This window comes from Rhagoletis zephyria, unplaced genomic scaffold (assembly GCF_001687245.7).
Source record: "Rhagoletis zephyria isolate East Lansing unplaced genomic scaffold, Rhagoletis_zephyria_1.1 Rzeph_scaffold_12770, whole genome shotgun sequence".
In the NCBI taxonomy this organism is placed as follows: Eukaryota; Metazoa; Arthropoda; class Insecta; order Diptera; family Tephritidae; genus Rhagoletis; species Rhagoletis zephyria.
The window spans coordinates 1-12,689 of NW_016169843.1; the positions used below are offsets into that span (position 1 = coordinate 1).

The following is a 12,689-nucleotide window of genomic DNA, read 5'->3' on the forward strand; positions in this document are numbered from 1 at the left end:
CTATACTTCCTTCCAGACTATTAGCTGTCTGGATGTCAAATTTCAAGAAAATCCGTCTTGCCATTCTCACGTGATTGAGGAACAGAAGCGTGAACATCCAAACATCGCTACTTTCACATTTATAATATTATTAAGATTAAGATTAAGATTAAGATTAAAATTATACTTATATGTACATGTATGTACAATTTATGTATGTACATATATTAAAAATTGTACTTGTGTTTTAGGTGCAAATAAATAAATTAAATTTAGTTAACAGTGCTTCAACTTAAATGTGTAATTAAGTTTAAAAAGATATTTAGGATTTTCTAATGTTTTATATTTTTATTTATATTTAATGTTGTATATTGTTAATTATATTAATTGTATATGATATGTATACATATGCATCTACATATAGAGTGACTCAAACAAGTGTTCACGTGTTATTTTTTTTTTTAATATTCACATTGTTTTTCAAGTTAAAGTTTTTTGGTTATTTTTCTATAAAAATATTATCCAAGCCTTTACCAAAACCATATAACCCAAAGTGTCAGATTTTACACAAAATTTAGGAAAATTCTACAAATTTTCTTCTAAATTTACAGTTTTTTTAATCTGAATCTTTACAACATTTTTGGGTATGCAGTTTTATAGCCCATACAATTTTAGTCTAACGAAGTCCAAAATCGCGTTGATTTTTAATAATGTTTTTTGGTGTTGGTTGATTTTTCCGACTGGGTGGTAAGATTATTTATTTTGGAACGAATTTCCGTCATCCCTTGTAAAGTTTGGGTTGGAAACGCATTTTTTTTGCTTACGGATTTTTGTACTTTTTTCAACGCAAATTTTTTAGACGCTTGAAACTTGCACTAAAATTTTATGGGCTATAAAACTGATTACCCAGATATGTTTTAAAAATTCAGATTAAAAAGCTCGAAATTTTTATGAACATTTGTTGAATTTTCACAAATTTTGTATGACGTTTGACCCTTCGGTTTATATGGTTTTGGTTAAAGCTTGGAGACTATTTTTATATAAAAGCAAAACAAAGTAAATTAACTTGAAAAACATTGCGAATATTTAAAAAAGATCATTCGAGCGTAGTTTTGTAATATTCACAATGTTTTCTATTTAAAATATTTTTCATAAATCTTTTATTTAAATATACCACACAAATATACTGTATAGTTAGCAGTATAGAAAGGTGGTCGTACAAATGTAAAACATATTAGAAAAAAATTAAAATATCTTTTTAAACTAATTTGCTGTAACTATAAATAGGTATATGCAGTGTGAATTTCTTACATATGTATAAATGTATATAGTTTTTATGTAAAAAATATATTGAAAATCGTAATTGTATTATATGTATATAGTGTTATGTATATAGTGAAATATTAATTTAATACATAATATACATTATTACTTTAGTTTATTCAATTTTAGGCATATTTAGTTTTATTAAATCTTCGTACATAATTTTTTAATAACAAAAAATTAAATAAATAAAAAATTAAAAAAGTTTCTGGTTCGAACTCGGGTTTTCAGATTACTAGGCAGATGTTCTACCATTGGGCTACGGCGGCATTTTCCGAATACGCGCTAAGTACGAGTTTTCTGAAATCTCTTTTAAAAAAGACCTAAAAACCAATGAGTGCAACAAGGATAGATATATACTAAAAGCCTTAGGCCAAACATGTGTGTAAGAAGGTGATAGGATCACATGTATACAAAAACTTTTGCACATTTTGCCCAATGCTCTTAACAAAGTGATAGAAACGAGCAAGGTCTTGTGCCGTGTTGAAAGGAATGCGGGCCGGTCATGTCACTAGGTAACGCGACCGGGACTGTTCTTGCTGGGAGCGCTGTTCATTACTGATGTCGAAAAAATTACGTAATGTGCATGTCCGTTATTACAACTCTTTGTAGAATCTTTGTCCCTGAATTTCCTACACATTTATTTGGTCATTTGAATTTCATCTTTCAACGTGATTCTATAATTTTCGGCAATTTTGCATAATAAAGTGTGTAGGATCAATTTACACGGTTGTTTGATCGTTCGGTTTTGCTTTGCATTGAAAAAACAAGTGTCATTTGGATACAAATAAATACAACAATCGCACTCATTTTGCACTTGTATGATTCGATTGAGACGATCTTTGGCATAAATGCAGTTGGGCTCCAAATCTCAAATTAAAAAAAATATATATTGGAATCGATAGAGATGATTGAGCTGAGTATAACGGTATACTTCTTTTTTAGGGCAAACAACAACAACAAGAATTATCAAAGGCTAAAGTTCAAAATAAGCAACTGTGTTGCGAAGAAAAGGCACTGAACACCTTTTGCAGAGAACACCTTTCTGCGTAGGCGGCGTCGGCCTCACTTAGGGTTTGTAAGCTTTTTTTTATAATTCTTTTACATTAATTCAATTTTTGTAAGAACTATACAACATATATATAAAGTACGTATACCAAATTAAAGGGAATCAAATTTCCTATTAAATGAGATCAAAATTTTTAAAATCCATTGAAAAATCTTGATTTAAAAAATTGCTTATTTTGAACTTTAACCTTTGATAATTTTTGTTGTTGTTTGCCCAAAAAAAGAAGTATACCGTTATACTCAGCTCAATCATCTCTATCGATTCCAATATTTTTCTTTGTTTTTTGAGATTTGGAGCCTAACTGCATTTGTTCCCGATCTTTTTTATACCAACTTACATAAATACATCATTTTGTGCGTTTTTTATAATTCCGAAAATTATTTTTGATTTGTGAACGTTTTAATTATTTCCATCATTGCTCTTGGTTTTTTCGTTTGTTACTGTGTCCCATATTTTTTTGTGCGTTCGTGTGTGTATCTATTTTTAACCGAATTAAAAAAAAATTACTTGTATTAAAATGGGTCGTCCGAAGAAGCGTAGTCATATTCAAGAGAATTTCAGATCAAAGAAGTCAAAGGTGAGTAACTTTTCAATTGATATTGCAGCAACGATAAAAGCAGAACGCTTAGTTATGGAATTAGGTACAGTAGCCGGGACTTTCAATCAAAACGATGTTAGTTTTTCAGACATATCTCGTGGTAACCAATGTATGCCTATTTCGTGTATAGCATTAGTTTTTAATGAAATTTGTAGTTTTGTTAATTGTCTAGTTCAGATTTAGATAGAATTTTATCTGCGGGTGATAATTTGTACTTGGTATCGAAAACACGAAATCCTAATAGTTTAAACTTCCTGGAACTTCATGAAGTTTACCCTCACGCTTTGATTAATAATTCGCTCTATCATTTCTATAGCAATGATACGACACTAAACGAGTCTAATGAAATTATGTATGTTCGTTAGAAGAAATATCTGCTTCAGTGACTTATTTTTGTACAATTGGAATTACCCGTTTTATATTCACATGTAACGCATACACCTTTGCCATTTTTATTTCCAAAGGAAAATATTTTTTTTTCATTCACACAACAACGACTGTGATGATTATCCTATTGATGAAAGGGGTGTTGCCGTTTTATGCATGCATGAATCACTTACAGATTTCGCTAATCATCTCTTGGTTAACTGTAAAGTAAAAGTGGGCATTGAGACTCGGAATTGTTTATTCATACTTAGAGCCATGTGGGTGGAAAAGAAAACTGCCAGAAGTAATAACAGAGAATTTCTAAAAAATAAAGAGAGCATTTAATACAGAAATTTTAGCTTCGAATGAACGATCACGCATTCAGTCTTTACGTGAAATTGAAAGTGGCGAGCAAAAAACCAATCGAAATCGAAATGATTCCATAAATAAACGCCGATCCAAAATTAGCAATGCTATTCAAAAAGCGCCAAATTTAGAAAACCAAGGACAAACAGCTCAAAGACTAGCTGATAAGGCCCAACAGTCACGCCTTGCTCGAAATTCTGAGGCCCCCATTTAAAGAACTAAAAGGCTTGCTAGTAACGCCCAGCGTATACGCATTATGCGGAATTTCGAAAGCACTGAGGACCGAGAGAACAGATTGATAGAGATTAGAGCTAGAAAAAAAAGCAAGAAAAAGTATTGATGGATTGATGGTATAGTGGATTCTATGACTGATGGTAATCAAGTATTCGCTGCTTTGGTTGGTCCATCATTGCATACGCGTCACTCTGAATCTTATTTTGCAAGTGCAATGTATAACCCAGTGAATCCAAATGTGAGCTTAATTACAGACTGTGATGGCAGAGTTGAAAATATTTTTCAAAATCAGCAAACAACAGGCAAATGGGTTTGTAATATTGAAATCTGCAATTTCGACAAGCAGGTTATATCGAATCGATTTAAGTCATTCATATCATCTTTCATCAATTTGACACCTTCAGACATAGGTCAATTCATCGAAATTGTTGATGTGTGCACAAATAATGGGGCTCATTATTCAAAGAATAAAAAGCCCTATTGCAAATGTAATGAGGAAAATTGCATGCACTCTATTTTCTTAAATATGAGAACGCTAAATTTGGGTCATTCATCTTTCTGCTATGAAAAAGAAGATAACTGTAACTCAGTTTTGTTGTTCTTGCGTCGAATATCTGTTCACTTTCCCTTTATTAGACAAGTAGTAAAAATATTAGGGCTATTCGCGATCCGGTGCAAATGGCCTAGCATCATTGCATTGCAAATTTGTATTGCAAATTATTTGCAATACACAAACAAAATACACGCATTTGCATTTGTCATGGCTTGGCAAATTTGCAATACCGAAAATCCATAGCATAAAAATGCTATGCATTGCATTCATAAACAAAACCAAAGCTGATGCACAAAAATTGTTTTGCAAAAGCTTTACCATGACAGTTTAATAAAGGTCGCTCACAATCCATGGCATATTTCTGCAATTGCATAAATTTGTCAGCTCTTATGCACCGAATCGCGAATAGCCCTATTGTATTCAATTCGACATGAGTTACGAAAAGCCAACAATTGAAAACTTCCTTGATTGTAGCAAATTTCGAAGAACTAAAAAATGTTGGCGCAGCTATAAATTTGAAAGCAAGGGGTTTTTCAGTCGAAACTTTTTCATTCAACGAGGAAAGTGAAATCTATGACAAATACCGAAATGCTTTTGAAGCTCTCAGAAATAAGGAAAGTGATTGGCCCATTCACTCATGTATTTCCTGTTTGAATTTGTGTACCAATTCCCAATTGCAGCAAATTTCACTTAATTTGCATGAAAAATATCCTATATTTATAGATCTATTAGAGCATTATGCAGACAATTTGTGGGTGTTTACTCACCGTATATGCAATTATTGCTTACAAAAATTTAAGAAAAACATCTTGCCACCCACTTGTTTCTTAAATAATTTACAATTTGATCCTATTCCTGAATGCATATCTTCACTAAATGAATTTGAGAAATTGTTTATCCATCGTGCCAAAGCTTTTCCAAGTGGTTGCACGAATGGACACTGTCATGGGCGGACATAATAAACGACGGCCGAACTCTGATGTAATTAAGAAAATTAAAGGAAGAGTTTTCCATTTGCCACTGCCCCTTGCAAATAGTTTAAATAAGCTTCCAAATCCAACGGAGGCCATTTTAAAAAATCAAGATCTCACTATAATTGTCCACGGGATTCCGAACGATAAGAAGCACATGTGGCAATCTATGGTAGATGTCAAAAAGATTTATATGGCCCTTAAATGGCTCAAAGAATATAATCCATTATACTCTGATATTGTTCTTCCTCATAATGTCGAAACACTGCTGGACCATGTTACAGTTGTAGTTGATAATATTTCTGAAACCACTTCAGGTTAAAATTTCCAGGACGATGTTCGAGATGATGTTGATGTTGGAAATGAAGTTGAAATGCATGTACCAAGTGAAAAGAAAATGCTGACACAAAAGGATGCTTGTGATGATTTTTATGAAAATATGTCTATATATCCGATAATGCAAACCGATGCGAATACTGAGTCTGCCACTGTGTATCAACTCTTGAAAGTAATTGATGAAAATATTAACAACCGTGATATGGCATTAGATCTGAAATGTTTTCCTGATATTTTCTGCACTGGTGGTAATGGTCAAAATCAGGAAAGAAGAATCACAGCGCACGGCAGTTCGCGCGAGTGACGAAAGCAGCCACAGTAGCATGCTGAAAGGACTCTCTTATATATACACGAGATTTGGAAGTTTTTATCCAGACGTCCAATCGACATGTTTGAGATATCGTTGGAAAGGTCTTGCAGAGTGTGTCCAGAAAATGTATTCAAGCTTCATAAACGATTAACCGGATTCTTAAAAATTAGGCTAAAGTGTTGCGAATCAAAACACGTTTTTTTTCTTTTGCCGGTTTAAGGGGGCGTGTGGGTACACCCAACATATTTAGTGTTATTCTGTAGGCCAATACCTTTCAAACAATACCTCATATATTAAGTTCCGGCTACTAGTTGGAAGGATATAGAGGTAAATGTGTTTTGGTTCGTGTCTCCACTACGAGATGCTTTGGTATGTATGTGGCGTCTGTACGTACCATCATTTAATTTTGTTCAAACTTTCAGGAATTAAAGTACAAAAAAAACTAAGAAGGTTTGTTCCAGGATGTCTTGATTCGTATGCCTTTGTGGGTGCGGCTGCTGCCTGAAATTCGAAAAAAGGCGATTTTTTAAACTACCACTGAGGCCACACTACTCAGTCCATGTCATTGATGTGGATATCGGTAGAAGGGTCTTAAAACAAGCTATCTAACGTTGTCTTTTGCGTTTATAAAATATAAATATGTCATAATGTGATCGCCTGAAAACTAAAAATCGGGCTGCTGAAAATATACATTTCGGAAATTTTCTCAAGAACTGGTCAGTCGATTTTATTCTAGGTTTCCACAAGTCTAGCCCAAAATCTTAGCTTTCATCTGGTATATAGCTTATATCTGAGAAAACGCTTGTTGTGGAGATATTGCGACTCAAATTGAAAAAATGTCGCTCCAAAAAGGGTCAAATGGTTAAAAATTAACAAAGTCATCTAATTTGGTTACTTTAAGATATACAAATAACATACCCAGTTCCCCGAAAAAAATTGCCCATTCCCCGATTGCCACTTAAACCGAAATTCTCTGCAAGTTGGGGAATTTCCCGCGAGTTGGCAAGTTGAAGGATGCAGCTGTGCTAATCACTTCGTACATGTCTTGGAAGCCACAATTTATGTGTATTTTATAGTTTTTTTCAGTCACATGCCGAAATTGTAACATTTTCCCCCACTTTACTTGCAGGTATCTACACAGTATTTAAATATGCTACATGGGTTTATCACCCGCACTTAACCAACCTGGGAAGACGCGTACAATATTACCTATAGTTGTACATAAATATGTACGTATGAATGCATTTAGATCACCCAATGTGCCGCTACTACTTACATACATATGTATAAATTGCCACTGATCAAAACTACTGGAGAAAAAAGCATTAGTTTAATAGCACGAGTGCAACAGCGTACACGTGATAGAAGTAAAACTTCTCAAAAAAATGACATGTGTGCGCCCCACACCCGGTAGAAATCTTAACAAAAATAAACTACGAGACTATCATACGAATATAGTTGTTTATTGTATCCATAGTTGGTACCAAGTTCATAGGTTTCTATCATATCTCATATTTTTTTTTATTTTTTCGAATACAAAGGATATGATCATTCTTTTCGCTTTATTCCGTATTCGAACAATTATGTGTTTCAATGGACACATCGATTTGAATACATAATTTAGATTAAGATAATATTTTAGCAATTTGTTTGAGAAAAATAAAACATTTAGATTATTGTTATGAATTTCCGTCGATTTTAAATATGCTACTCCAAAATAATTGATATCAAATAAAACACCTCTTTGAGGTAAAATTTTCGAGTGACGAAAGCTGAACTAGAAACACAAAATTTATGATATCAATTTCGTGACGAAAATTATACGCATTTTTTAACTGCCTTTGAAACGTACGGAAAATCTTTTTTTATTTATTCGGAACGTTGCGAAATTCCGTTTACTGCTAGAAACACAAAATAAAAACAGAACTTTTGCAACGATTCGTATGAATAAAAAAGGTTTTCCGTACGTTTCAAAGGCAGTCACGAAATTGATATCATAAATTTTGTGTTTCTAGTTCAGCTTTCGTCACTCGAAAATTTTACCTCAAAGAGGTGTTTTATTTGATATAATATACAGATAAAAGAATACTTACAACCGCGTCCTGGTAGGTTGTATCATGGAGCTTCTCCTCCATGTCAAAGACTGCGTCAATGGACATCATAGGCAGGATGTCGTTGAGCTCATTATGGAGATCCTCTCCAGTCTCTCCACTTATTTTGCAAATTATTTGATGCACCTTCTTGGTGAGAACTTTTGTCTCNAAAATTTTACCTCAAAGAGGTGTTTTATTTGATATAATATACAGATAAAAGAATACTTACAACCGCGTCCTGGTAGGTTGTATCATGGAGCTTCTCCTCCATGTCAAAGACTGCGTCAATGGACATCATAGGCAGGATGTCGTTGAGCTCATTATGGAGATCCTCTCCAGTCTCTCCACTTATTTTGCAAATTATTTGATGCACCTTCTTGTTGAGAACTTTAGTCTTCCTAACGGCTTTATGGTGTGTCAACATGTCAGGTTTTTGGATCATCTAAATTGTATAAATAACATACATATGTACACGTAAAACACAGTTTGGTTACGTCCACTAAATATGTTTTTCTCAACACATGATTTGATTATAGCTACATTATTTCGTTATAGTTACCAAATCATGTGTTGAGAGCAATATATTTAGCTGACTTTTTTCGGAGTATATATTGAAATAAATACAGGGTCCGGGAAAGTGGTCTAGATACTTAAGGACATTTTCATTGGGGTCATTTCTAATTAATGAAATGGTAATGACTAGCTGAATGAGAAGTGACCTATATAATAAATGTCCTTAAATATCAGGATGACTTACCCGGTAAGCCTGTACATTTGGGAATAAATGAACAAAATGAGAGGCAATTACATACATTCTCTTCTATCTTGTCCATCCGGGCCTCTAGGTCACACTGTTTATTAAAAATATGATGCAACATCTCCATTACATCTGTAACGATGGAAGAATAGATAAGTTCAAATATTTCAACAAATGGTTTGCCTTTTACCTTTATTGGGATTGGACACCGGCGGAGAAGACTCGGTTAACGGTGTACTCTGNTTTGGATCATCTAAATTGTATAAATAACATACATATGTACACGTAAAACACAGTTTAGTTACGTCAACTAAATATGTTTTTCTCAACACATGATTTGATTATAGCTACATTATTTCGTTATAGTTACCAAATCATGTGTTGAGAGCAATATATTTAGCTGACTTTTTTCGGAGTATATATTGAAATAAATACAGGGTCCGGGAAAGTGGTCTAGATACTTAAGGACATTTTCATTGGGGTCATTTCTAATTAATGAAATGGTAATGACTTGATGAATGAGAAGTGACCTATATAATAAATGTCCTTAAATATCTAGGATGACTTACCCGGTAAGCCTGTACATTTGGGAATAAATAAACAAAATGAGAGGCAATTACATACATTCTCTTCTATCTTGTCCATCCGGGCCTCTNACTAAATATGTTTTTCTCAACACATGATTTGATTATAGCTACATTATTTGGTTATAGTTACCAAATCATGTGTTGAGAGCAATATATTTAGCTGACTTTTTTCGGAGTATATATTGAAATCAATACAGGGTCCGGGAAAGTGGTCCTAGATACTTAAGGATATTCATTTAGGTCATTTCTAATTAATGAAATGGTAATGACTAGCTGAATGAGAAGTGACCTATATAATAAATGTCCTTAAATATCAGGATGACTTACCCGGTAAGCCTGTACATTTGGGAATAAATGAACAAAATGAGAGGCAATTACATACATTCTCTTCTATCTTGTCCATCCGGGCCTCTAGGTCACACTGTTTATTAAAAATATGATGCAACATCTCCATTACATCTGTAACGATGGAAGAATAGATAAGTTAAAATATTTAAACAAATGGTTTTCCTTTTACCTTTATTGGGATTCGACACCGGCGGAGAAGACTCGGTTAACGGTGTACTCTAGTCCAATTGTGAATTCATAACTTGAAATAGATTTCATTAGTACACTTAATTAATATTTATCTTAATCACAATTTACCTTGATGAGAAGCGAAGTTTAAATAGGAGGAAAGCTTCACCTTCTTCCTTGCTCCCATTGATGTGGAGGCGACCGGTTCAGAATCCCCGAAAATAATGGAATTTGTCCATTTCTCTAATGGGAATTTCATGTAAAGTATTGAAAACAAAAAAATATTATTAGTAGTATAAGACTTAGATTTTTAATATTAAGCGATTTAATGAAACATAACTAGTTCGAAAAGCCGTGAAAGAAGTGATGAAGAACGGGAATTAAGATAAATTTATTTTCAAATGGAACACAAAAATATTTGTACTGAATAATACTTTTGGAAATTTTTCTTTTCACTTGCAAGTTGAATACCAAGAGAAGAAAAAGATTCAAAGGGTTCACTAAAGTAATTACTTAATTCTTTAAAACTGTATCCAATTACTATCTCTTCTCCCGATTCTAAACGCGACTCTATAACTTTAAAAGGTCCTGTGATTTCGCTAAAACAAAATGAGTCTTTTTCTTTCTTAGGATTAATCGAAAATTGTCCAATTTTTAATTGATTTTGTTCTAAACTTTTTCTTTCCTCGAGTCTTAAAAATAGTTGCTGTAATATATTAGTGGGACTTTTTATAATTTTTTTCATACGTTGCATAAAATTTTCTAATTTATAGGCGGAGAAAGAATCTAATGGTCCGAAATCTTTAGCACAATCAGGTAAATGAAGAAGGCCATGAATATTAAAACTTATCAAATGATCGCCATATATATTTCCAAACAAACGAACAAAATCTTGCAATAATCCTTTTACTATATTGGTCTCAGTTTTGTAGGACCTTTCACAAGAGAGAATGCGTATACTGGCATGCAATAAAATAAAATGATAAAATAAATCGTCATCAAATTTTTTTTTAAAAACGAATATTCCCGAATACAACAAAAATTGCCTATACTCTGTGGACTTTCAATTCCCGATATCATCTAAATTTCTACACACCCTTCCGAACTCAGATGGTACCCAATGAGAAACGAAATTAAATTTTTCATTCATTTAGGTAATATTTCCTTTTTTGAGTAACAGATTTAACAGTTTTTTAGTCACACCTAAGTCGACAAGGTGCATAGGATCCAAGGGGAATTGAGAAACCATTCCAAAATTTGTTGCTTGAGTATATTTTGTTGTTGTAAAGATTTAAAATTATGGTGGGCTTTATCTACTCTATTTTTAAAAGACATATTTGTTCTTAGGCCACTTGTATGTTTAGAAAAGCACACTCTCTTATTTACATAGCTGCCGATTTACTGCATTTAGGGCAGCCATTTTTCCCAATTGTGACCTTGGACACTAGTTATAAAGCACGCGCCGGCGAATCGCATGTAAAAATACGGATATTAAATTTTTTTAATGTGGTGTTAAACATACCAACTTTCAAGCCATTTTCTCTCAAATAAGCTACTTCTTCAAAAAATTCTTTCATAAGATGATTTACGTTATCTGGCTTATGTTTTCCTGAGAAGCAGGCAATAGTGAAAGGATTTTCGTTTGGAAGTGAGTGGAAATTCGCCAAGTGGTCACTCGATTTTTTACAATGACGCAAAAATCTTTAATAAGAATTGAAATAGGTAGTCTTAAACATCATCTAAAGGGTTTATGGAGTCGTTTTTGGAAAACATTTTTATTTTTATTTTATTTGCAACTAAAAAATATAGTTAATTTTTCTTTTTACATTAATTACACAAAAACTATTAAATCAAATGACTTGAAACTTTCAGGGTTTGCTGAGAAATTAATGAAGTTTGAGAAAATAAAATGTTCAATGCCGGCAAATATTATTTTATTATTTTTTTTTTAACAGTTGTTAAAAACAAGTGGTTTTTGTAAATGTTCTCAATTGCTTAAAAACAATATTTTTACTTTTTTATGCTTCTTATGTAAATTGTATCCAAATCGTGAAAAAAAATCTTTGGGATCTTATTTGAGTTTGAAAATATTCGAAGTTTTGTCGCGCGACTCACATCTCACCTCACGACATCAGCGACATCGCACACCCCTCCTGAACGATAAGCTTGTTTTTGCCAACAAAAAATAAAAAAAAGTTAATTGGCGTATAGTTGTTTTATTGAATATATCAAACATTAATTACATTCTTACATATACTTTCCTTGTAGCGCTCTTACACGATATGTATTTGCATATGTAAATGCTACTTTTCTGGTGCGTTCTAATATATGGTACATACGAGTAGATACAAAAAAGTATCATTTACATATGAAAATACACGTCGTGTAAGAGTGCTGTTAAGAAATAATCACATTTTCGCGTCTCGACACGTTCGCTGCCGTCTCCGAGGCACCGGCGCGCGTATACGCATCGTTATACTTTGCAACATGCTTGGTCACATTCGTTTGTTTTTTGATGGTTCGGTCATCACGAAAATTTCGGTCTTAAATACTTTTTAAGTTTTTGTATGTAATAACAATTAAGCGATCGCGAAAACTGGAAAATGGTTCGAGCAACTTCGTGCTGCAATC

At 33.0% G+C, this 12,689-nt stretch overlaps 1 protein-coding gene and 1 long non-coding RNA gene across 2 annotated transcripts; both read right to left on the minus strand.

The window, feature by feature from the left end:
- Window positions 1-8,162: 8,162 nt before the first annotated feature.
- On the minus strand, window positions 8,163-9,191 carry LOC108377822 (uncharacterized). The gene is made up of 4 exons (XM_017634117.1): window positions 9,146-9,191; window positions 9,011-9,087; window positions 8,572-8,640; window positions 8,163-8,342 (listed from the first exon to the last, which is right to left on the minus strand). Exons 2-4 carry the CDS (start codon window positions 9,080-9,082, stop codon window positions 8,163-8,165), a joined length of 321 nt encoding a protein of 106 aa, XP_017489606.1. The 5' UTR covers window positions 9,083-9,087; window positions 9,146-9,191.
- A 733-nt stretch (window positions 9,192-9,924) lies between these two features.
- On the minus strand, window positions 9,925-10,272 carry LOC108377823 (uncharacterized). Its single transcript, XR_001849364.1, has 3 exons — window positions 10,188-10,272; window positions 10,060-10,131; window positions 9,925-10,001 (listed from the first exon to the last, which is right to left on the minus strand). It is a non-coding gene; the product is annotated as an uncharacterized LOC108377823 (long non-coding RNA).
- Window positions 10,273-12,689: the final 2,417 nt, after the last annotated feature.

Excerpts from the sequence above, each read along its gene's own strand:
- LOC108377822 (XM_017634117.1), bottom strand. The coding sequence starts at position 9,082 with ATGGAGATGTTGCATCATATTTTTAATAAACAGTGTGACCTAGAGGCC. Across the intron at positions 8,641-9,010 it reads TGGACAAGATAGAAGAGAAT|ATGATCCAAAAACCTGACAT; the intron begins GTATGTAATTGC and ends TATACAATTTAG. Across the intron at positions 8,343-8,571 it reads CTAAAGTTCTCAACAAGAAG|GTGCATCAAATAATTTGCAA; the intron begins GTGCATCAAATA and ends CTCACCAAGAAG.